The sequence below is a fragment of the Rhinoraja longicauda genome, chromosome 16 (assembly GCF_053455715.1).
Source record: "Rhinoraja longicauda isolate Sanriku21f chromosome 16, sRhiLon1.1, whole genome shotgun sequence".
NCBI classification, from domain to species: domain Eukaryota; kingdom Metazoa; phylum Chordata; class Chondrichthyes; order Rajiformes; family Arhynchobatidae; genus Rhinoraja; species Rhinoraja longicauda.
In genome coordinates this window covers 4415401-4439348 of record NC_135968.1, presented here as the reverse complement: position 1 = coordinate 4439348, position 23948 = coordinate 4415401, and the positions used below count along the sequence as shown (strand labels likewise).

The window sequence follows — 23948 nt, the reverse complement described above, 5'->3', positions numbered from 1 at the left end:
AATGTCTGTAAATGTAAGTAAAGGTCTGTAAATTTGGAAGTAAATGCCTGTATCGAACGTAACCTCCGGAAATGTCGGATGGGTTTGTTAAAAAATATGTTTTGTAAGCGATATTTATTACCTGAATAAAGTATTTTTTTGATATAAAAATTCCTTCTCTCCTGAGATGCTGCCTGACCTGCTGAGTTACTCCAGCATTTTGGGAGTAACTCAGCAGGTCAGGCAGCATCTCAGGAGAGAAGGAATGGGTGACGTTTCGGGTCGAGACCCTTTTTCAGACCCGTCTCGACCCGAAACGTCACCCATTCCTTCTCTCCTGAGAAGCTGCCTGACCTGCTAAGTTACTCCAGCATTTTGTGAATAAATAATTTGCTCCTCTAGTATCTTTTCTTGAAAGTTCTTTGTAAGGACTACATTACCCAGAAAGCATTGGGCCAGAGACACTGACAGCATTTGGTCCAGGGCGCAGTACACCGGTAGTGACGTCACGAGCCACCAGGCGGAGGTCGGTCTGCGGGTCGGAGCTCACCGCCGGCTTTAATTAGCGCCGAGGCCGGGCTGAGGAGCAGCCATCGGCTGGGGGAAGAGTCGATGAGAGCTCCATGGCACAGAGAGCCATCGCATTGACGATCGGCCCGCCGGAGGTTCAGCGAACTGGCCGCCAGGAGTGGGCCTGACTGTGACGCGGTGTTGGAGTGGAGCGGCTTCTCTTCCGCGTGGGATTGTGGGTAATTCGACCGCCATTAATTCCCTTCCGCCCAGGCCACCGACGGCCTGAATGTGAGATGGTGCTGGGTTTCCACACCCTACCGAACTCCTGGTATCCAGATCTGGAGTGGTAGCGCTGGAGACGGAACTCAGGCTCGAACAAAGTTATGCTCCCAGAATAACACCAACGAGAATCTTCTCATTTCATATCACCAGAACTTTTTATTATCCCAGCTGATAGAAGAACAATTGTGAGTTGTGACTGGAGGGAATGAAAACGGCAAGTGTTGTGAGAAAGAGAGTAGTGGGCCTCTTCACACACTCAATCCATTCTGATCATTTACTGACCATTCTCCTCATACTCTATTGTCCTTTCCATAACCCCTTATTATTTTTATATGTAGAAATTTGTTGATCTTAGATTGACAGTTGAGCCTTCCGAGATCTCATTGCTGCAGAAGTCCAAAGATATGCCAATATTGAAATAAGAAGCAAAATAATTAATTTGGTCGTCATCTTTACTGACACAGGGAGATATCTCCCTGTTCTCCAGGCGCATGAACGGATTCACTGAGTCATCTGACCAGATGAGACACCAGGAGAATCAGTCCACGGAGAGTCCATTCACGTGCTCTGACTGTGGGAGGGGATTCACTTATTTATCCTGTCTGCAGAGACACCAACGAATCCACACTGGGGAGAGGCCATTCATCTGCTCTGACTGTGGGAAGGCATTCACTGAGTCATCCTACCTGCAAGCACACCAGCGAATACACACTGGGGAGAGGCCATTTGCTTGCGATGAGTGTGGCAAGCGATTTAACTGGGCATCCAGTCTGAAGAACCACCAGTGGGTTCACACCAGGGAGAGACCTTTCACCTGCTCTGAGTGCGGGAAGGGATTTACACAGACATCCAAACTGCGCATTCACCAGCTGGTTCACAGTGGGGAGAGGCCGTTCACCTGCTCCGAGTGCGGGAAGGGTTTCACGCAGTCATCGGACCTTTTGATCCACCAACAAATTCACACCGGGGAGAGATCGTATGCCTGCTCCGAGTGTGAGAAGACGTACTTTCGATCTTCTGACCTGATGTCGCACCAGCGGGCTCACACTGCGGAGGCGCTATCTGCCGGCACCCAATGCGGGAAGGCGTTAAGTCAATCGTCTGACCTACATACCGAGGTGAGACCGTTCATGTGTTCTGACTGTGGGAGGGGATTCACTTATTTATACTGTCTGCAGAGACACCAACGAATACACATTGGGGAGAGGCCATTCATCTGCTCTGACTGTGGGAAGGCATTCACTGAGTCATCCTACTTGCAAAGACACCGGAGAATACACACCGGGGAGAGGCCATTTGCTTGCAATGAGTGTGGCAAGCGATTTAACTGGTCATCCAGTCTGAAGAACCACCGGTGGGTTCACACCAGGGAGAGACCCTTCACCTGCTCTGAGTGCGGGAAGGGATTTACACGGACATCCAAACTGCGCATTCACCAGCTGGTTCACAGTGGGGAGAGGCCGTTCACCTGCTCCGAGTGCGGGAAGGGGTTCACTCAGTCATCGGACCTTCTGATCCACCAGCGAATACACACTAGGGAGAGACCCTACGCTTGCTCTGAGTGTGGGAAGGCGTTCAGTCAGTCATCCAAACTGGTCAACCACCAACGGGTTCACACCGGGGAGAAACCGTTCATCTGCTCCGAGTGTGGAAAGGGATTCACACGGTCATCCAAACTGTGCATTCACCAGCGAATTCACACTGGCGAGAGGCCGTTCACCTGCTCCGAGTGCGGGAAGGGGTTCACTCAGTCATCGGACCTTCTGACCCACCAACAAATTCACACTGGGTAGAGACCCTACACTTGCTCCGAGTACGAAAAGGCGTTCTGTTGATCTACTGACCTCTTGTCGCACAAGTGGGCACATGCCGCAGAGGCGCTGTCTGCCAGCTCCCAATACGGGAAGGCGTTAAGTCAATCGTCTGATCTACATACCGAGGTGAGACCGTTTACCTGCTTCGAGTGTGGGAAGGAATTCTCTTGGTTATCAAGTCTGCTGAGGCACCAATAACTTCACAGCGGGGTGAGGCAATTCATCTGCTCCGAGTGCGGGAAGGGATTCGCACGGTCTTACTACCTGCTGCCTCAGAAGGTCTTACTACCAGCTGCATCTTTCTCTGCCTCACAAGGCAGTGGAGGCCAATTCTCTGAATGCATTCAAGAGAGAGCTGGATAGAGCTCTTAAGGATAGCGGAGTCAGGGGGTATGGGGAGAAGGCAGGAACGGGGTACTGATTGAGAATGATCAGCCATGATCACATTGAATGGCGGTGCTGGCTCGAAGGGCCGAATGGCCTCCTCCTGCACCTATTGTCTATTGAGACACCGATGGACACACGCTGAAGAGACGGTTTGACTGCGGTACATACATTGGACATCTAATCACTGCAACTGCAGAAACACCGGCTAATCCACAGGTGCCTGTGGTGGTCAGTTCAACACTCAGGGCTGCTGTTCATCACATCCAATTTTAGAGTTTGGTTATTAGGCCAATGGGCCCAATAATGGATTCACCTCTACAATGCACAATTCTATTCTTCATCAATTATAAATATATTTGCTCTATTTGAACGATCTGGGCATGAGGAGGCTATGAAGTGTTTATTAGTTTACTTTATTTTGCAATGTATAAGATGTAATAAAAAGCTTTAATGTTGTGTGCAAATCCAGTCAGTGAAAAGACTATTCATGATTACAATTGTACTGCCCCTGTGTACAGATCCAGGATAAAAGAAATAACATTTAGTACAAGATGAAGTCCAGTAAAGTCTGATTAAAGATAGTCAGAGGGTCTCCAATGAAGTAGATGGTAGGTCAGCACCTCTCTCGAGTTGCTGATAGGATAGTTCAGTTACCTGATAACAGCTGGTGTCGGAATAATTTGCACGAAACGCGAGTGATGGTTAACTTCAATAGCAATAACCTGTCATTAAGGAAAACAGTCAAGCGAGAGACTTGTTCTGCAAAAATTGCGACAATTGCTTTCTCTGGCTCATTTGCTCCTCGGCCAGATATCAGGTTGCGGAGAAATCGGTGGAACCCTGTATTGCTGACAATAAATAGGTTTTTGGCCAATCTCCTGCATCTAATCTTCCCTGGGGATGACTGAACATGATTCTTGATCAAGTGAGCCTGAAGGGTTTTAACTCCCGAAGCATTAGGAGCTGTACAGTGCATTCTGAAAGTATTCAGACCCCCCACTTTTTCCACATTTTGTTACGTTACAGCCTTATTTTAAAATGGATTATAAAAAAAAATTAATCATCAATCTACACACAATACTCCATAATAAAAATCGAAAACAAGTGTTTAGAAATTTTTGCAAAATAATTTTAAAATAACTGAAATGTCACATTTACATAAGTGTTCAGACCCATTACTATCACATAGGGAGTTAGATACATTGACAATCAGGGAGTTTAGTATCTCAGTAGACGCAAGGAATCATGGGAATTGTCAAAAGGTCATTCGGGGTAAACGAAGAGCGTTGCTGGTGAACTTAATGGCTAATGTACACTGAAACAATGGTTGATAAATGATTAGATTAAATAAAAGAAATTAAGAGTTTTATGAACTTCTGTACATTTACTGATTGAGTTCTGGATTTCAGTTCATATCAAATCTGGTTGAACATAAACTTGAACTTCTGACCAAAAAGATCTGCAAGTGCAACAACATCTCATTTACACACCAATGGAGGCAGTAAATTACATAATGCTGCGCAGACGGTGAAAATATCATCAATATGCGTAACTGGCACAGCGGTAGAGTTGCTGTCTTACAGCGAATGCAGCGCCAGAGACTCAGGTTTGATCCTGACTACGGGCGCTGTCTACGGAGTTTGTACGTTCTCCCCGTGACCTGCGTGGGTTTTCTCCGAGATCTTCGGTTTCCTCCCACACTCCAAAGACGTACAGGTATGTAGGTTAATTGGTTGGGCAAATGTTTTTAAAAAATTGTCCCTAGTGTGTGTAGGATAGTGTTAATGTGCGGAGATCGCGGTCCTGGTGGGCCGAAGGGCCTGTTTCCGCGCTGTATTTCTAAATCTAAAAAATCTTTTTAAAAAACTAAAGTGATGGGTAAAGTGTTTCTCAGGATGTCAAACCACTTGGACAACCTATGGCCCATTCAACATGAATGCGGACATTGGCAACCTCCTTGGTTTTGTGTACTTCTTCTTTGGTCATTTGCTGATAACTACCACTGGGAGGGGGAATCTCTAAATAGGCTTGTCTTCTTGAATAGGAAATCCTCTATCAGCCATTATGCATTCCCCAGGATCAACTAAGTTCAAAAATCCACTCTTCCTAATAATCAGATGATCGCCCACCGCAAGCTTTTGATAAGAATGTGATCATGCCATTTGGGGCAATTCCAACCAATAGTTTCACAGTGTTGTGTTTCTTGTAGTTGGACTATGTCAAAGCCTGCAACTGTCGATGCCGTGGTTGTTCTAAAAAAATCTCTGTGCAGTCCCGGAATGGCGGGACTGTCGTATGTTGAAAGGCTGGAGCAATTAGGCTTGTATACACTGGAATTTAGAAGGATGAGGGGGGATCTTATTCAAACATATAAGATAATTAGGGGATTGGACACATTAGAGGCAGGAAACATGTTCCCAATGTTGGGGGAGTCCAGAACAAGGGGCCACAGTTTAAGAATAAGGGGTAGGCCATTTAGAATGGAGATGAGGAAGAACTTTTTCAGTCAGAGAGTGGTGAAGGTGTGGAATTCTCTGCCTCAGAAGGCAGTGGAGGCCAGTTCGTTGGATGCTTTCAAGAGAGAGCTGGATAGAGCTCTTAAGGATAACGGAGTGAGGGGGTATGGGGAGAAGGCAGGAACGGGGTACTGATTGAGAGTGATCAGCCATGATCGCATTGAATGGTGGTGCTGGCTCGAAGGGCTGAATGGCCTACTCCTGCACCTATTGTCTATTGAGAATGCATCTCAGTGCTGGGCATTTATTTATTATCTCTTTCGGCTGCATAGACCTTATCAAATCACGATCTGTTAGCATGTCAATTACACACAAGTTACAATGCAAAAGAAAATGGTGCAAGTATATTGAACTAATTTATACAATCACAAAATTATAACTGAAAATTAGAATGCCAAATATTGATTGCAATTATCCAATATAATGGGAATCAGAAGCAACATGATTAGTCAGGAGCAAAGATCATAGAGGAGCAAGATGGAATCTCCGTCGAAATCGCTTGTAGGAGCCATTTACGCTTAATTTAGTTACTGTCATTGTATGTTGGCTATGTTTAATATTTCTAGTTTCTGTCTTTTTTGCATGCTTGTGGGTGTGATTTGATACGTAATGGGGAGTGTCTACATTGGAGGAGGCTAGTGTAGCAACAGAGATTGTGGGTCAGTTTAGTCTCGGAGGATGGAGAGAATACAGTTCTTTACCACACTCGCGCCAGCTACACTCACAAGAACCACACGGTAATGACTACATGATTTTTGCTGTATTGTTTGAAGAAGAAACAGTTGATAAGAGTGAAAGGTTATGAATTACCCATTGATTTGTGCTATTTTAATAAAGACTAATTAATCAAGAAAAGGCGTTTGGAAGAATCGTTTTTGTTATCTCAAAGTGCGGTGTGCGTAAGCTTTACCTCCATTCCATCCCCGAGCAGTATGGCTATCGAAGTTGGACTTTGAGAAGGTATAGAAACTGCCATTACATTAGAGTAAAGAACTTTTCTCTGAATAGAGATAGAGTAAAGAACTTTTCTCTGAATGGAGATAGAGTAAAAAACTTCTCTGAATGGACTAAAGCAAAAAACTATTCTAACAGAAGAATCTAAGAAAGACTTGTTCTAATAGCAAAATCCGATTCAACAGTGGATGTGAAGAAGCTGAATCTCTGCCAGAGATTAGAGCTGAAATCCTGGAACAAAGAATCTGCCGGTCGAAGGCAAATTGATACGGTCTACACCTGGATCATTAGAAGATTGAAGACTCCATTGACCGGGTACCGTAAGTAGACGACTGTTTAGTCGTAATTTTAAGTTAAGAAGTCTAAAAACTTAAAAGCCTGTGAGAAAATTCTGCAGAGGTACTATTTGATACAAGAAGCTTGTTTATGCTACGAGGAGATAAGAAAACCAATTTATTCACAAAATGCTGGAGTAACTCAGCAGGTCAGGCAGCATCTCGGGAGAGAAGGAATGGGTGACGTTTCGGGTCGAGACCCTTCTTCAGACTGATGTCAGGGGGGCGGGACAAAGGAAGGATATAGGTGGAGACAGGAAGATAGAGGGAGATCTGGGAGGGAGGAGGGGAAGGGAGGGACAGAGGAACTATCTAAAGTTGGAGAAGTCGATGTTCATACCACTGGGCTGCAAACTGCCCAAGCGAAATATGAGGTGCTGTTCCTCCAATTTCCGGTGGGCCTCACTATGGCACTGGAGGAGGCCCATGACAGAAAGGTCAGACTGGGAATGGGAGGGGGAGTTGAAGTGCTCGGCCACCGGGAGATCAGTTTGGTTAATGCGGACCGAGCGCAGGTGTTCAGCGAAGCGATCGCCGAGCCTGCGCTTGGTTTCGCCGATGTAAATGAGTTGACATCTAGAGCAGCGGATGCAATAGATGAGGTTGGAGGAGGTGCAGGTGAACCTTTGTCTCACCTGGAAAGACTGTTTGGGTCCTTGGATGGAGTTGAGGGGGGAGGTAAAGGGACAGGTGTTGCATCTCGTGCGGTTGCAGGGGAATGTGCCCGGGGTTGGGGTGGTTTGGGTAGGAAGGGACGGGTGAACCAGGGAGTTACGGAGGGAACGGTCTATGCGGAACGCAGAGAGGGGAGGGGATGGGAAGATATGGCCAGTGGTGGGGTCCCGTTGTAGGTGACGGAAATATTGGTGGATGATATGTTGGATCCGCTGGCTGGTGGGGTGGAAGGTGAGAACGAGGGGGATTCTGTCCTTGTTGCGAGTGGGGGGAGGGGGAGCAAGAGCGGAGCTGCGGGATGTAGAAGAGACCCTAGTGAGAGCCTCATCTATAATGGAGGAGGGGAAGCCTCGTTTCCTGAAGAACGAGGACATCTCGGAAGCCCTAGTGTGAAACACCTCATCCCGGGCGCAGATGCGGCGTAGACGGAGGAATTGGGAGTAGGGGATAGACTTTTTGCAGGGGACCGGGTGGGAAGAAGTGTAGTCCAGATAGCTGTGCGAGTCAGTGGGTTTATAGTAAATGTCCGTCACTAGTCCGTCTCCTGTGATGGAGATGGTGAGGTCCAGAAATGGGAGGGAGATGTCGGAGATAGTCCAGGTATATTTAAGGGCAGGATGGAAATTGGAGGTGAAGTGTATGAAGTCAGTGAGTTCTGCATGGGTGCAAGAGGTAGCACCAATGCAGTCGTCGATGTAGCGGAGGTAGAGTTCGGGAATGGGGCCAGTGTACGTCTGGAACAGGGATTGTTCGACGTACCCGACAAAGAGGCAGGCTTAGCTAGGGCCCATTCGAGTGCCCATAGCTACGCCTCTGGTTTGGAGGAAGTGGGAGGAGTCAAAGGAGAAGTTGTTGAGGGTAAGAACCAGCTCTGCTAGGCGGAGGAGAGTGTTGGTCGATGGGGATTGGCTGGTTCTACGGTCGAGGAAGAAACGGAGGGCTTCGAGACCATCCTTGTGGGGGATGGAAGTGTAGAGTGACTGGACATCCATGGTGAAGATGAGGGAGTGGGGGCCTGGGAACCGGAAGTTATCGAGGAGATGGAGAGCTTGTGAGGTGTCTTGGACATAGGTGGGGAGGGATTTAACCAGGGGGGATAGGATGGAGTCGAGGTAGGTAGAGATAAGTTCGGTGGGGCATGAGCAGGCAGAGACAATGGGTCTGCCAGGACAGTTCTGTTTGTGGATTTTGGGTAGGAGGTAGAATCGGGCCGTGTGGGGCTGGGGAACTATGAGTTTGGAGGCATTGGGGGGTAGATCGTCGGAGATGATGAGGTCCGTGATGGTGCTGATGATAAAGGTCTGGTGTTTATCGGTGGGGTCATGGTCCAGGGATAGGTAGGAAGAGATGTCTGAGAGTTGTCGTCTGTCCTCGGTCCGGTAGAGGTCAGCATGCCAGACTACCACAACCCCTCCCTTGTCAGCGGGTTTAATGATTAAGTCCGGGTTGTTGCGGAGTGAGTGGAGGGCTGCACGTTCAGGTTGGAGTTAGTCAGGGGAGTGGAGAATTTGAGGCGGTTTAAGAAAACCGAACTCGCAGAGCACGACCGTGAAAATTAACTATGTTATGAACTTCTACAAGATAAGGTGCTCAGCTAGCGACTGTTTAGCCATAGCTAGTGGCCGAAGACTTTCAGCCTTGAAATTAATAATGTGTTTTGAAAAAATACTCATTCTGTTTTGAATTCTTCTGGTGTTTCTGGAACATTGCGATAAGCACCAATTCATCATGGATCTTCCATCAGGTAAGTATGAAGAACCGCCACAGGAGGGAGATGCGGAACAAAAATCAAGAAGGTACACTCAGTGGTTCCAAGAGAGGGTGGAATTTTTTGACCGTTTCGTGGCTGACGCGGAGAAGTGGTTGTCTGAGACCATAGCTCAAACATCGCACTCTACAGTAGAAAGTGCGATGCAACAAGGTGTTGAAGTGGGAGAAGAAATTACACCTCAGGATAGTGTCTCAAACGTTTCAACACGAAGATCTAGACGAAAATCCAGTTCTGTAGCCAGTTCAACTAAAAAAACGGTCTCTGCTCAAATGGAAGCTGAAGCTGAGATGGAGCAATACACAAGTGGATATTCAAAGCAGCTTGTTAAGAGTTGTCGACATTTGCCTGCGGATGAGGGCTATCGAAAGGCAAGAAAATTGCTTAAAGAGCATTTTGGTAACAAACAGAAGATTGCTAACGCATACATGAGAAAGGCCTTTGCTTGGTCAGTTATTAAGGCGGAAGATGTGAAGGCTTTGCATGAGTTTGCGATATTTCTTAGTGGTTGTTGTAATTCAATGAGAAATAGCAGCCACATGGAAAAAATGAATGTTGTTAGTAATATGAAGGCTATTGTTCTAAAACTGCCCTATAGGCTTAGAGAAAAGTGGAGAGACAAAGCAGGCCTGATACAGGAGGTTGAAGATAGAGAGGCCATGCTTCCTGACCAGGTGAATTTCATGGAAAGAGAAGTACGGTTAATGTCAAACCTACGCTATGGGAATATTCAAGATCCTAAATCAGCAACTGTCAAAGGCTCCACCTTTACTAAGACCAAGGGAAGATCAGGGCCAAGGGAAAGCAGTTTTGCTGCTACCGTAATACCCGTAGAAATGAAGGACGGAATGAAAAGGGATGTATCTACCGTTAAGCCACAAGGGTTTTGTTTTTCATGTAATGAAGTTTGTCACACTATAAGATGTGGCGGAAGTGGCGGTGCCTAACGGCTGCGGCTCGCTAGCAGTCTGTTCGTCTTTTTTCCTTTTTTTTGGTTGTGTGTCGGTGTTGGGATGGTTTTTGTATTTTTTTTTGGTTGTGTATGTGTGGGGGGTGGTGGTGTGGGTGGGGGGGTGGGGGAAACTTTTCTCTTCCTCACGGCGCGGGGTGCGGCTCGGCTGCGGGGCCTAACATCGCCCGGTGCGGCTCGGCCGCTGGACTTTACATCGCCCGGTGCGGCTTGGCCGCTGGACTTAACAGTGCCCGGTGCGGCTCGGCCGCGGGACTTTTCATCGCCCAGTGCGGCTTGGCCGCGGGACTTTACATCGCCCAGTGCGGCTCGGCCGCGGGACTTTACATCGCCCGGTGCGGCTTGGCCGCGGGACTTTACATCGCCCGGTGCGGCTCGGCCGCGGGACTTAACATCGCCCGGTGCGGCTCGGCCACGGGACTTAGCTGCGCAAGGCTTGGTCGCGGGGTCTTTCATCGCCCGGCTCGGCCGCGAGACATTTCAGCGCCCGGTGCGATTCGGCCGCGGAGACTTCCAACCCCTTGCGGGGACTGTGCGGGTCGGTCGGGGACGAGCTGTCTGTCCGTGGGCGTGGGGAAGAGAGTGGAAGTTTTGTTGCCTCCATCACAGTGAGGGGGTGTTTGGAGTCACTGTGATGGATGTTTGTGTTGGGGTTGGGTTTTTTTTTATGACTGCTATGTAGTTTCGTTCGGTACCTCGGTACCGAATGACAAATAAAGCTCTGTTATACTGTTATAGATGGTGTCGAAAATTTAAGAAAAGGGAATATTTTTTAAAAATTGACTTCTGGAAGGAGAAAGGAATCTGTTATGGATGTCCGAAGAAAGGACACATGGTTAAAGACTGCAGGAATCGGATAACTTGTAATATATGCAAACAAGATCATCCCGAATTACTTCACATTGAACAGAGGTATACGGACGAGAAGCCGGAGCAAATGGAACAAAAGGAGAAGCCAGCTACGAGTGATGTTGTTGCCTCACCTTGGTTTAATGCGCATATTGGGGCCGGGGTAGAAACCTGTATTTTCTCCATCTTATCAGTACAGGTAAGGAGCAGCGAGGGGAATACAGTGTTGCGAACATATGCATTTTTGGACAGTGGAAGTTCAGCTACCTTATGCACAGAAAGGTTAATGAGAAGGCTGGACATTACAGGAGAAAAGAAAAGCGCGGTCACCCCTGAGCTTAAGCCTAGACCGCCGGATAGTCAGTAGCCCCAAGTCGGCCGACCTGAGGGACCTGGAGATAGAGTGGTGGGTTAGAAGATTTTTGATATAGCGGGGGGAAAGCCCGTTTAGGGCTTTTTATGTGAATAGGAGGAGCTTGAAGTTGATTCTGTACTGTACTGGGAGCCAGTGGAGAGAGGCCAGAATCGGGGTGATGTGGTCCCTTTTACGGGTACCCGTCAGGAGTCTTGCTGTGGCGTTTTGGACCAATTGCAGGTGGGACAAGGATGAATGCGCGGATGATTTTTTCAATGTCGTCAAATTGGAGGAATGGTTTGATTTTAGCTATGGTAAGAAGCTGGCTTTTACCACAGCGTTGACTTGCTTGTCAAACTTTAATGCAGAGTCAAATATCACGCCAAAGTTTTTGACATGCGGTTTGACTAGGGAGGATAGGCTTCCAAGGCTGCCTGTTATCGTTTTGATGGAGTTGGGGGGGGGGGGGGCACGCGAATAGGATGACCTCAGACTTGCTCTCATTTAGTTGAAGGAAGTTCTGTGCCATCTAACATTTTATGTCCTCAAGGCAGTGCATGAGGCTGATTAAATTTGACCAGTTGTTGGGTTTTGTAAGATTTGAGAAGTTTTCCCTCATTCTGCAAGCAAACACCAAACCAAAGAGCTGCAGTTTGGACATTTTAAACGGGAGACTGCGGCACGGTAGCGCAGCGGTAGAGTTGCTGCTTTACAGCAAATGCAGCGCCGGAGACTCAGGTTCGATCCTGACTACGGGTGCTGCACTGTAAGGAGTTTGTACGTTCTCCCCGTGACCTGCGTGGGTTTTCTCCGAGATCTTCGGTTTCCTCCCACACTCCAAAGACGTACAGGTATGTAGGTTAATTGGCTGGGTAAATGTAAAAAATTGTCCCTAGTGGGTGTAGGATAGTGTTAATGTACGGGGATCGCTGGGCGGCACGGACTTGGAGGGCCGAAAAGGCCTGTTTCCGGCTGTATATATATGATATGATATGATAGCGGAGAAAGGCTGCGGTCAGTTTACCAAGGGATGTCACAATCTGTGGGTCTTAAAATGGCCACAGGACCTCGTGACCAGCCACAAAAGCAAAAACCTTACAGCCCAGTCTCTAGGTTTCTGCAAAGCCACGGCCAGAACAATGGATGGGTATTGGCCATGTAGAAACCTGCGAAACCAGGTCGAAGTCCAGACACTGGGGCGCTGACATCAGCATACTCACAATGCCCCAAGCCAACCTACACAGTTAATCTCGTTAAGGGGGCACAATAGCCCATAGAAAACTACCTGGTAGGTGATGGGAAACCAGTATCACCCATCACCTCGCAACGAAATACCAATTAACACCGTCTGGCCAACCCCGTTACCCCCGGACATAAGCGCAGATCAGAGAGAAAACTCATACATATCTTTTAAACAAAGAGATCCCAAGATCTGGCGGGAGATAGGACGGGCCAGAATTAGTATAACTGGCCACGACTTTTGGGTTTTAAACTCATGCAAGAAAGAAGTCAAACGGATGCAGGAGGAAGAAAAGACAGGCAAGAAGAAACGAAGTGCAAGAGAGAGGAACCGGCACGCAACTCGAGAAGAAATACTGCAAGAAAACCTGCAAGGAACGCAAGAAACGGAAGGAAGAAACTCAGGGGACAAGCACGACCCTCACGGAAAGCAGCGGAGAAGCAACACGAACAGCCAGTAACCCCAGTAATAGCCCCATGGTGAGCATGTACCCCGATCCTGCATATCCTGGGCATAGTTTAGTGTAGGGTGATTTGAATAAACGTGGGTGTGTAAAGGAATATGTGTTGGTCAATTTTGCGATGTGTCGTACGTTCCCCATCTTACAGTCGTGTATATGTCTTGTAGAACTGTGCGTTTTAGAATTCAGAGTAAAAGGTATTCGTGTATATGTCTTGTAGAACTGTGTGTTTTATGATTCATAGTCAAAATTATTCATGTAATTCGGTATGTGTCTTATAGATATGTCTAATAGAACTGTATAAGTATTTATGGACAATAGTCCCAAGCGCTCAATAAAAGCCTTTTCCATTTAAACCCTGGTCTTCAAATCTGGTCTGGTTGAATTTTTCTGCACTATAAAGCCAGTAAAGCCCACAAGAAATCTGTAGAAAAGGCGGTCTGGCTGACCTGCTATAAAAAGCAGGTCCAGCTTTTGGACCGCGTGGTTGTGGCACAGGCAGCCCAGATCAGGGACCTTCGGGAGGAGATAGAGGAGAAGGCTGCGGGTGGGAACCAATTGATTGAGGCTCTGGACTCTTTAAACAAGGAGCGCCGGGTCGTGACCAACCGCCACGAAGCCAGGGTAGAGCTGATGGAGTGTCAGATCACTGAGGCTATGCTCAGTGAGGGCAGGCTCCGGGAGCAGTGCGCTTCCCTGAGCCACCAGCTGGAGACCCAGGAAGAGAACCTTAAGGGAGTTAGGGCAGCCTATAAAATGGTTTTGGAGGACAGGTCGGAAGGGGCCGACCACGGGGCCTGCCTGCAGGCGATAGAGGGTCTGCGGGGTGCTTTAAATAAAGCAAGCGGGCTGGTCTGTTTGATGAACCCCCCCGCGGGCCAGTCACTAGCGGGTGCGAAGGTCCCGGTTCCGGTCCCTAGAAAGACCATGGTGGCTTCAGCCCCCAGACTCCGCGATCCCCCTAGCTACGAGGCATCCTGGAAAAGGGGTAGTGTAGGGGAGAGAGAGAGAGAGGAGCTCCCGGTCGAGGACTCGGCACCGGCACCCATGTGCCCGGTCCTGGAAACCAGACGGGGACCCACCGCGCTGAATGGGGACGCCGGACCCATTCAGAGCGAGATCGTGGTGCCCCACAGCTCCCAGCAGTTAAGAGCTATGATCGGGCATGTTGCAAAATTGTCCGATTCAGGGGACCCTTCATTGCATTTCAGGGAGATAGAGCAAACCGCCGTAATCAACGGTTGCGACGAGGGAGAACGGGCAAAATTGTTGCTGTTCTCCCTGGACAGCTCGATCCTCCAATGCCTCTCAGATGATAGCAAAAGAGGGACCAGGACCTACGATCTCCTACGGGACGAGGTTCTGGAAGTTTTGGGGATGGGCGATGAGGGTCCATTTGCCCAAGGGTTTTTGCGGCGCGACTGTGGACAGTGTATCAGAGCAGCTGCCCTCACGTCCCCGCGCGGGATGTCCTGGTCGGGAATGGGAGAGCCCAGTGGCTCCGATGTTTGGTATCAAACAGCCTGGCGGCCGTCAGGGAGCAGGCGAAAGCCTGGTTTGATCCCACAAATAGTACGGAGGAGACGGTTTTGGACCGTCTCACGGTAGGGTATAGGAACACCCGGAGTACGTCTACCCGACTAGTAAAAGGGAAGGTGCACGTAGCGGAGGCTACTGCACCGGCCCAAAAGGGGTGTCGACAGGAGGGTAACCCTACCGCACAGTCCAAGTGTTTTAGGTGCGGTAAGGTGGGGCACTGACGGAAGGATTGCAGGGTCCACACCAAGGAAGATAGGGTTGGCACCACCCTGCGCGCCAATGTCCCAGTTAAGCCCGAGATCATCGAAACGATGATCGAGGTGATGCGGTCCCTCATGACCGCACAGGAGAAGGTGGCAGTCGCTACCGGCTCCCCGGGTGCGGGGGGGGCACTGGACATTCCCCAATGACATCAGCCCGCACAGCCCGCCTACCTGTGTCCTCTCCGCTACAATGCGTGGAAGAGGCCGCTTGTGGAGATGGTAGTGGAGAGGCAAAGGGGCAATTATCTGTTGGACACGGGGGCTTCATGCACCGTGGTCCACACAGAAGAACCCTTTGACTCTCCCCTGTCCACAGGGGTCCCTTTCGCACTGGCGGGGTTCACAGGGAAGGAACAGGCTGGCGCACGTTCCATCCCACTGTCCGTTCATTTGGGGACACTCCATACTACATGGGAGTGTATCCTGATGAAGTGGACAGAAGGGGGTGGAAAGGGGATCATTGGATCCGATTTTTTGGTAAGCCATGGGATCCTTATGGACTTACGGAACCACTGCCTTTGGGTGGACAAGGGCGGTAAAGGGGAGATAATAGTGATTAGGGGAAAGGAGGGGAAAGGGACTCTGTGCACCATGAAGCCGCCCGAGGGTTACGACCTTGAGTGCATGGTGGCGGAGGTCCCGGCCGAACTACAAGAGTGTGTGGGGAGCAACCTGAACGCGTTTGCGACCCACAAACACGATTGTGGTAGGGTAGTGGGGTTCGAGGTCAGCATAGACGGGGACCCCATGACCAGACCCCAGAGGCAGTACAATTTCCCCAAGGAGGCGGAACCCGATTTGGAGATAGCCATATCTTCATTGGTGCAGCAGGGCGCACTGAGGCCGATAGCCACACACGTAAACTCTCCATTGTGGCCGGTTACGAAACCGGATAACTCATGGAGGGCCACGGTGGACTACCGGGTCCTCAACAGTAATATCCCCGCCTGCGCACCCACGGTGGCAGCAGTTGCCGACCTCATAGGAAATATCCCAGCATCCGCGACCACGTTGACGGTGCTGGATATTTCAAATGGGTTTTGGTCCATTCCGCTGCGGCGGGAGGACCAGTACAAGTTTGCCTTTACTTTTAAAGAGCAACAGTATACCTGGAACTGCTTACCACAGGGTTTCCACAACAGCCCCAGCATTTTTCACCAGTGCATGGCGGATAGCCTGAGGGAGTTTAGCCAGCGCCACCAGGTCGTGCAGTATGTGGACGACCTCCTCCTGTTCACAGACACAAAGGAGGAGCACGGTCCACTGCTGGCCGAGCTGCTAGAGCTGCTGACTAGGAAGAGTTTTAAGATAAACCCGAAGAAGGCACGGATCGGTCTGCCAGAGGTAAAATTCTTGGGTCTGACCATCCGCGCCGGGGAAAGGGCTATAGATCAGGCTAGGAGGGAGTCAGTGCAGGAGTTGCCGATTCCCTATACAGTAACGGGTGTGAGGTCTTTCCTGGGACTGACCGGGTATTGCAGAGACTTCATCGAGGACTACGCGGCCACCGCAGCCCCGCTACTCCGACTCCTACACAAGGGAGTGGAGTGGGCTTGGGATGAGGGTTGCCAGGCCGCGTTCGAGAAGTTGAAAGGGGATCTGCAAACCGCACCAGCCTTAGGAGCCATAGATGGGGAGAAAGGGTTTTCTCTGGAGGTGGCAGCCAGTGGGGACAACCTGAGTGCCGTGCTGCTGCAGGAACAGCAGGGTAGGCTGCGACCAGTGGTGTACTCCTCCAGGGTGCTCACCGATGTGGAGAGGAGTTTCTCCAATTGCGAGAGGCACCTTTTAGCCACGCATTGGGCTGTGAAGAGGGCTTTAATCTTCACAGGAACCTCTCCAATCACTCTCCTCACCCATCACACACCCACCCAGATGCTTCTGGATGGAAGGATCAAGGATGGGACTGTCAGCAGCGCCCGCATCGCGCGCTGGACCCTCCTCCTTTCACAGATGAATCTGAAGATTGAAGGTCTGTGCGAGCCAAAGCTCGCGGCAAATTTAGTGTATCCCGGAACGGCCCATCGGTGTTCCGTGGAGGGGGTCTGGGACGTCGACATAGGTCTACGGGCTGGGATCCATCCCACAGGCCGGGAGATCTATGTGGACGGCTCCAGTACGGTGTCAGCTGGCGAACGACTCACGGGATGTGGAATTTATGACCCCAAGGCAGGCATTGCCTTGGCAATTAAGCTCCCCAGTCTCATGAGCGCGCAGCAGGCCGAGCTGTCCGCAGTGGCGTACGTTGTCACCCACCCAGAGAGGTTCCCACGATCACACGATCTGCTCGGACAGTATGTTTACCTGCAATTCGTGTACCGAGTACCTGGCCATCTGGTCCCGTCGCGGATACACTTCCTCAGACGGGAGGCCTTTAACTGTTAAACCCCTGCTAGAGCAGATTTTGGCCGCAGTAGGGGAGAAAGGGGAGGTTTTTATACATAAGGTGAAGGCCCATTCCACCACAGAGCCCCGGTGGGATGGCAACAAGCAGGCGGACGCCCTGGCTAAGGAGGGCGCCTGCAGTGGCATTTTCTGGGACCCCTATGGGCACAGGCAGATAGCAGCGATCCAGGGTAAGGAGGGTAACGTCGGGACCCCAAAGGTTACATTGCCTCTGGACCTGAGGACCGTCCAAGCTCAGGATCCTGTTTTAAAAGCCGTCCTCAGAGCTGTTAGTGAGGGCGAGCAGGTAGAGGGTCACTACGGTAAGGTGGCCCTCTCCGTAAAAGAAGGCATGCTCTTCCATGCCGAACAGTGGGTTGTGCCACAGCAGCACAGGAGGGAGTTCCTCCAGCTGGCACACGAGGGTCCAGGGGCAGGGCACCCCGGACCGGAGGTTACGTGGCAGCGGGTAGAGCAGGCGGGATGGTGGCCGGGGCTTAGGGACGAGGTCCGTGAGTTCTGTGCCAGCTGCCTCATCTTTGCTGCCAATAACCCAGACCCCCAGAAAAGGAAAGCGCCCATGGGACACGTCAGGAGGGTGGAGGGACCATGGCAGTCGATCCAGATCGACTACATCGGGCCCTTGCCCACCACCCAAGGAGGCTATAAGTACTGCCTCGTCCTCATTGACGTGTTCACAAAGTGGGTGGAGGCTTTCCCCTGTAAAGCAGCTACGGCACTGGGTACTGCTAAGATCCTGGTCCGGGAAGTGTTCTCACGGTGGGGGCTCCCTCGTTTTGTGGAGTCCGACCAAGGGAATCATTTCACCGGACAGGTAATGCAGAACACCCTCATGCTCCTGGGCATTGAGGGGAAGTGGCACGTAGCCCACAATCCCCAGTCATCAGGGATTGTGGAGCGTATGAACCGGACACTGAAAGAAAGGTTGAGGAAGGAGGCTATGGGTTCGCCCCAAAAATGGGCGGAGGTCCTGCCCCTAGTCCTCATGGGGATCAGGGCCAGCCAGTCTAAGAGCACGGGATATTCCCCGTACGAGCTGATGACTGGCAGGGTTATGCACACTCCCACCCATGTTCTGGCCCCGGTGCTCACGGAGGGTCAGCTCGAAAAGGTTAAGAGGGACAGGTTTGTCCAGAACCTCTTCGAGCATCTGAAGCAGGTCCACGGGCAGGCGGCTGGGAATATGGGAAGGCAGCACCTGGGCAACAAGCTGTTGCTGGAGCCGCGCAAACTGCAGGAGTGGGAGGTAGGAGAACTGGTAATGGTTCAGAACTACGCTAGGGTAGGTAGTTTCGAACCACTCTACACGGGGCCCTACAGCATTGTAGATAAAGCCAGCCTCATGGTCTACGCCGTGAAGATGCCCCGGCGGATTAAGTGGTTTCATATCAACCAATGTAAATTGTACAAGCCAGGAGCACAGGGGTCAACCACAGGGGCCAGCCCTGTGAGTGGGGACTCACAGCCAAGGATGAGGCAGGTCACGTAGACAGGCAAGGTTGCCTGCGTGAGGGGAGAGGACATTCTCCAGGAATGGAGGGTCTCGCGTTTTGGGTGGGATTCAGACGAGGAAGAGCCCGATCAGCTCGACCAGGGGCTGGATCCCATTACGGAGGAGGAGGAGTCGAAGGGGGACGACAGTAACGTCCCCGACTCAAGCACCAGGAAGGCGGGGGTAGCGGGCGAGGCTCACCACCTGTAGGTACAGGCAGGGTGAGGCCGGATGCCGCGGGTATACCCAGCACCAAGGGGGCAGAGCTGGATGAGGAGGGGCCAGGGTCGGCAGCTGCGGGGGGTACCCGAGCTGCGGCACGGCAGGAACCGGTCCTCAGCCAGGCTGTCCAGGGGGCAGTGCCTAAGGTGACCCTCCGTAGGTCCAGCAGGGAACCCCAACGTAGAAAGTTTTGGCCAGAGGTCAACCACGCCCCGAGGTACGGGAGCCAAGTAAGCAGGAGGGAGCTAACGTTTCAGAGGAGGTTTAGCCCCCGACAGGCAGCAACAGGCTGCGGAGGATCAAAGGTGGGAGACAGCGTGGTGCAGCCGCAGGAGACAACCCGCTGCAGCCCTGACAGGGATTAGCTGAGCCGCCCTGGGAAAGCGGCGCTGTATTATATTTTATATAGATAAGGATTAGGTAATTTAGATAAGGATAAGTAATATAGATAAGTTTTGTGGGGATAGTTTTAGATAAAGTTGATGCGTCCAGGATGTGTGGGTGTGGGGTGCAGGCTGGGGGTCAAGAGACCCGCCCGCAGAGGCGTTAACAAAGCCAAGCGCTCCCCAAGAGGCTGGCTATACCATATTTCTTTATCTGTTTTTCTGGAGTGGAAGGAGGCACTCGTGTGGTGGATCATTGCCACGGAGATCGGATGTGGGTGGGCCTATCGGGGCCGCACCAAGGACATCATCATTTACGGCTGCTCCGGGGACACGGCTCCCATCGCGACCGATGGGACTGGAAGGAGAGAAGCGGAGGAGACCGCAGTTCACTTCCATGAAGGCCGGTGGCCGGGGTGGCTGGGATCGAACTCTTCAGAGTATTCCAGCGCCTCAGGCTTTGCTTATCGGGACACTTCGTTATTGTGCCTGAGAGTCAAGATCATCGCCCAAAGGGTAAGCGCCACCGTTGGCAAAAGGATCTGCCTGGTATGCACGGGGAAGGTCCCCGCGGGCAGGCGGTGGTGGCTGAGGAAAACGAGCAGGACAATGGCCAACTCCACTGTTGAGTGGGAGAGACTTGACAACGACACTCACAGAACTATTTCTGGGACTAAAGAACAGTTGAGTGTGTGTTGGGACAAATGGTGGGAACCGGATGAGGGGATTTATATGTGTATGTGGGGTTCGAGGTATCGCTGCCCCACGGGCAACAGCATCTTTTTCCAGAGACAGTGGCAGGATGACGGTAAGGGGATGAGGTGGGATGTTAGCTCGCGGGCTTGTGGGGTCCCCCTTTTTCCCGATCCCGGTAAACGCCACTGAACTCATCACACGGCCACGCACGACACCTCCCACAGTTCCGCTGGCAGTAGCACAGGAGGGTGAGTGCCCTAAAACCACTAAGGGACCCGGGAATGGCCTGGTACTGATACCGACTGCCCAGGTATTGTACCAGGGGGTGCACTACGCGGTAGCCTCGGTGATTTTAAACCTCACCGAGGTGCGGTTGCCAGAGTGGTGTCCCAGGGAAACTGAAAGACTAACCGGCTATATCAAGGAGAATGGAGAGACCGTTACGTGCGGGTGGGCGAGCAGGACCCAGCCGCAAGCTGCTAGGAGGACGGGCCCCTCCGCACCGAGTGAACTGTGTTTTGCATTGTCCTTTTTCAAAATTATATAAAGAATGATTGTGTTGAAGGAATGTAAAAAAATGTATCGTTTTGCTGTTGTGTCATTTTCATGTCCAACATTAAAGCTGACACCAATAGGAGGATGGCGGAGGCATCGGCCTGGGACAAGGTGTAGGTGTATATGTCTGACATGAAAATGTAAATGTTTATAATATAGTTTTGCCCGAGACACGGACAGTAAAGGTCAGCCTAAAAGATGGGGACTGTACGTTCGCAATGGAACACTAGTTTAGTTAAAACCTCAGGGGTCTGGATGTGGAGAATCGGGAAAACATTGCTCAACCACATTATTTAATTGATTCGATAAGCTGGGGTTATGCAAATCAACAGGAGGGACTGTAAGATTTGAGAAGTTTTCCATCATTCTGCAAGCAAACACCAAACCAAAGAGCTGCAGTTTGGACATTTTAAACGGAAGACTGGGGCTGATAGCGGAGAAAGGCTGCGGTCAGTTTACCAAGGGATGTCACAATCTGTGGGTCCTAAAATGGCCACAGGACCTCGTGACCAGCCACAAAAGCAAAAACCTTACAGCCCAGTCTCTAGGTTTCTGCAAAGCCACGGCCAGAACAATGGATGGGTATTGGCCATGCAGAAACCTGCGAAACCAGGTCGAAGTCCAGACACTGGGGCGCTGACATCAGCATACTCACAATGCCCCCAAGCCGACCTACACAGTTAATCTCGTTAAGGGGGCACAATAGCCCATAGAAAGGTGATGGGAAACCAGTTAAACCCATCACCTCGCAACGAAATACCAATTAACACCGTCTGGCCATCCCCGGTACCCCCGGACATAAGCGCAGATCAGAGAGAAAACTCATACATATCTTTTAAACAAAGAGATCCCAAGATCTGGCGGGAGATAGGACGGGCCAGAATTAGTATAACTGGCCACGACTTTTGGGTTTTAAACTCATGCAAGAAAGAAGTCAAACGGATGCAGGAGGAAGAAAAGACAGGCAAGAAGAAGCGAAGTGCAAGAGAGAGGAACCGGCACGCAACTCGAGAAGAAATACTGCAAGAAAACCTGCAAGGAACGCAAGAAACGGAAGGAAGAAACTCAGGGGACAAGCACGACCCTCACGGAAAGCAGCGGAGAAGCAGCACGAACAGACAGTAACCCCAGTAATAGCCCCATGGTGAGCATGTACCCCGATCCTGCATATCCTGGACATAGTTTAGTGTAGAGGGGAGGGTGGTTTGAATAAACGTGGGTGTGTAAAGGAATATGTGTTGGTCAATTTTGCGATGTGTCGTACGTTCCCCATCTTACAGTCGTGTATATGTCTTGTAGAATTGTGCGTTTTAGAATTCAGAGTAAAAGGTATTCGTGTATATGTCTTGTAGAACTGTGCGTTTTATGATTCATAGTCAAAAGTATTCATGTAATTCGGTATGTGTCTTATAGATGTCTAATAGAACTGTATAAGTATTCATGGACAATAGTCCCAAGCGCTCAATAAAAGCCTTTTCCATTTAAACCCTGGTCTTCAAATCTGGTCCGATTGAATTTTTCTGCACTATAAACGCTCCTGCATCTAAGTCCAGTGTCTAGAACCATAGGGGGTGAGTGGGTCGAACCACTCATGGGGAACCAGTGTGCACGGCCTGGTCAAGGGATCAGAGCAAGGCACGGGGACCTTAGGTCGGGCGAAAGCTCGGCCCAGAAACCCCTTACAGTTTCAGGGGGAGATAAAGCTATGTGTCATCCGCATAGCAGTGGAAAGAAATGCTGTGCCTTTGAATGATTTAGCCGAGGGGGAGCATGTACAGAGAGAAGAGAATGGGGCCTAGGATGGAGCCTTGTGGAACCCCGCAGGGGAGGCTGGCTGGGGAAGAGGAATAATTGCCTATGTTGATGGAGAAACTCCTATTTTTGAGGTAGGAAACGAACCAGCTCAGGGCAGTGCCATCAACGCCAACCCCGTACCGGAGACGGTCAATAAGGATGGTGTGGTCCACTGTATCGAACGCTGCGCTGAGGTCGAGAAGGAGCAAAATTGCACAGTCGCCGGTGTCGATGGCGAAAAGCAGGTCGTTGTGTACTTTCAACAAGGCAGACTCTGTGCTGTGGTGGGCCCTGAAACCTGACTGGAAACTTTCTAGGATGGTATTTTGATGTAGGTAAGGCAGTAGTTGATTTAGAATTACCTTTTCAAGGAGTTTTGACAGGAATGGCAGTTTGGAAATGGGTCTGTAGTTGCTAGGCAAGGTGGGGTCTAGGTTAGGTTTTTTCAGGAGGGGCTGGACCACCGCGTGGTTGGAACAGTGCCAGTGGCCAGAAAACTGTTGATGATAGAGAGGATGCTGGGACCGGCTATTGCAATGACATCCTTCAGAAGGGCAGTGGGGACAGCGTCAAGGGGGCAGGTTGCAGGTTTTATTGTGCAGACAAGCTTTGCAAGGGAGGATATAGTGACCGGTTGGAAACAGTCCAATTTAGATGAACAGACCAGTGATTCAGCTAGGTCACGGGTGGGAGTGGAAATATTCATTCTAATGTTCGCAACTTTGCTTGTGAAAAATGTTGAGAATTCTTCACACTTAGCCGGGGACCCAACTAAGCTGGGACTGGGGGCGGGACATATTACAGAGGTAATAGTGCTAAATAGGACCTTGGAATTATGAGAGTTTTTGGAAAAGTATTGTGCTCTCGCAGACTTTATTGCTTCCTGGTATTTGAGAAGATTGTTTATCAGAATTTCGAAGAAAATTTGAAGCTTATCACATTTCCACCTCCGTTCTGATTTTCTGCACTCCCTTCTTAGGGCTCTGGTGGTGTCATTGAGCCAAGGCCGACCTTTGGGCTTAGGCTTTTTCATTTTAAGAGAAGCAACAGAATCCAGGATGGAAGAGCAAGTGGTATTAAATAAAGAGATGATATCCTCAGTGCTGAGATGGGGGGAGAAGCCTCAATAGTGCAGATGTTGGGGGCAGCTATGAGAGCCTCAGAGAACTTACTGGCAGTCAATGAGTTTATGCAGCGGGAGTAACGAACAGGGAGATGAGATTTCGCAGGAGAGAAAGGCAGAGATGCATCAAATAAACATAGCACAAAAAGTAAGGAAATTTGTGTTTGGTAGATTATTTCTTTGTTGTAACAATGCTTCTTGGCAATAAATCTTATACCGTTGGAAAGCCTGTTTATTTCCCTTTTAAATTGTGCCACATTTGTAAGGAACATGCATTTGTGGGATGAGCAGCAGAGTTGAGTATGTGGGTTGCGCCCATGAAAAATCTGCCAAATCTTCTCTGCCAATGCCAAACAGCTTATTCTGTCATTGACTCTT

General features: G+C 50.2%; 1 protein-coding gene and 1 long non-coding RNA gene across 2 annotated transcripts in view; both read left to right on the top strand.

The window, feature by feature from the left end:
* Window positions 1-504: 504 nt before the first annotated feature.
* LOC144601146 (uncharacterized) overlaps window positions 505-23948 on the top strand; it is a 50334-nt gene continuing 26890 nt past the window's right edge. The window contains exon 1 of the mRNA XM_078413100.1: window positions 505-2563. Within this exon, the coding sequence (XP_078269226.1) occupies window positions 1266-2563 (1298 nt within the window). The 5' untranslated portion in view covers window positions 505-1265. The remainder of the gene's footprint in view (window positions 2564-23948) is intronic.
* Window positions 4570-22118, top strand: LOC144601159 (uncharacterized). Its single transcript, XR_013548254.1, has 3 exons — window positions 4570-4691; window positions 6631-6765; window positions 19631-22118. It is a non-coding gene; the product is annotated as an uncharacterized LOC144601159 (long non-coding RNA).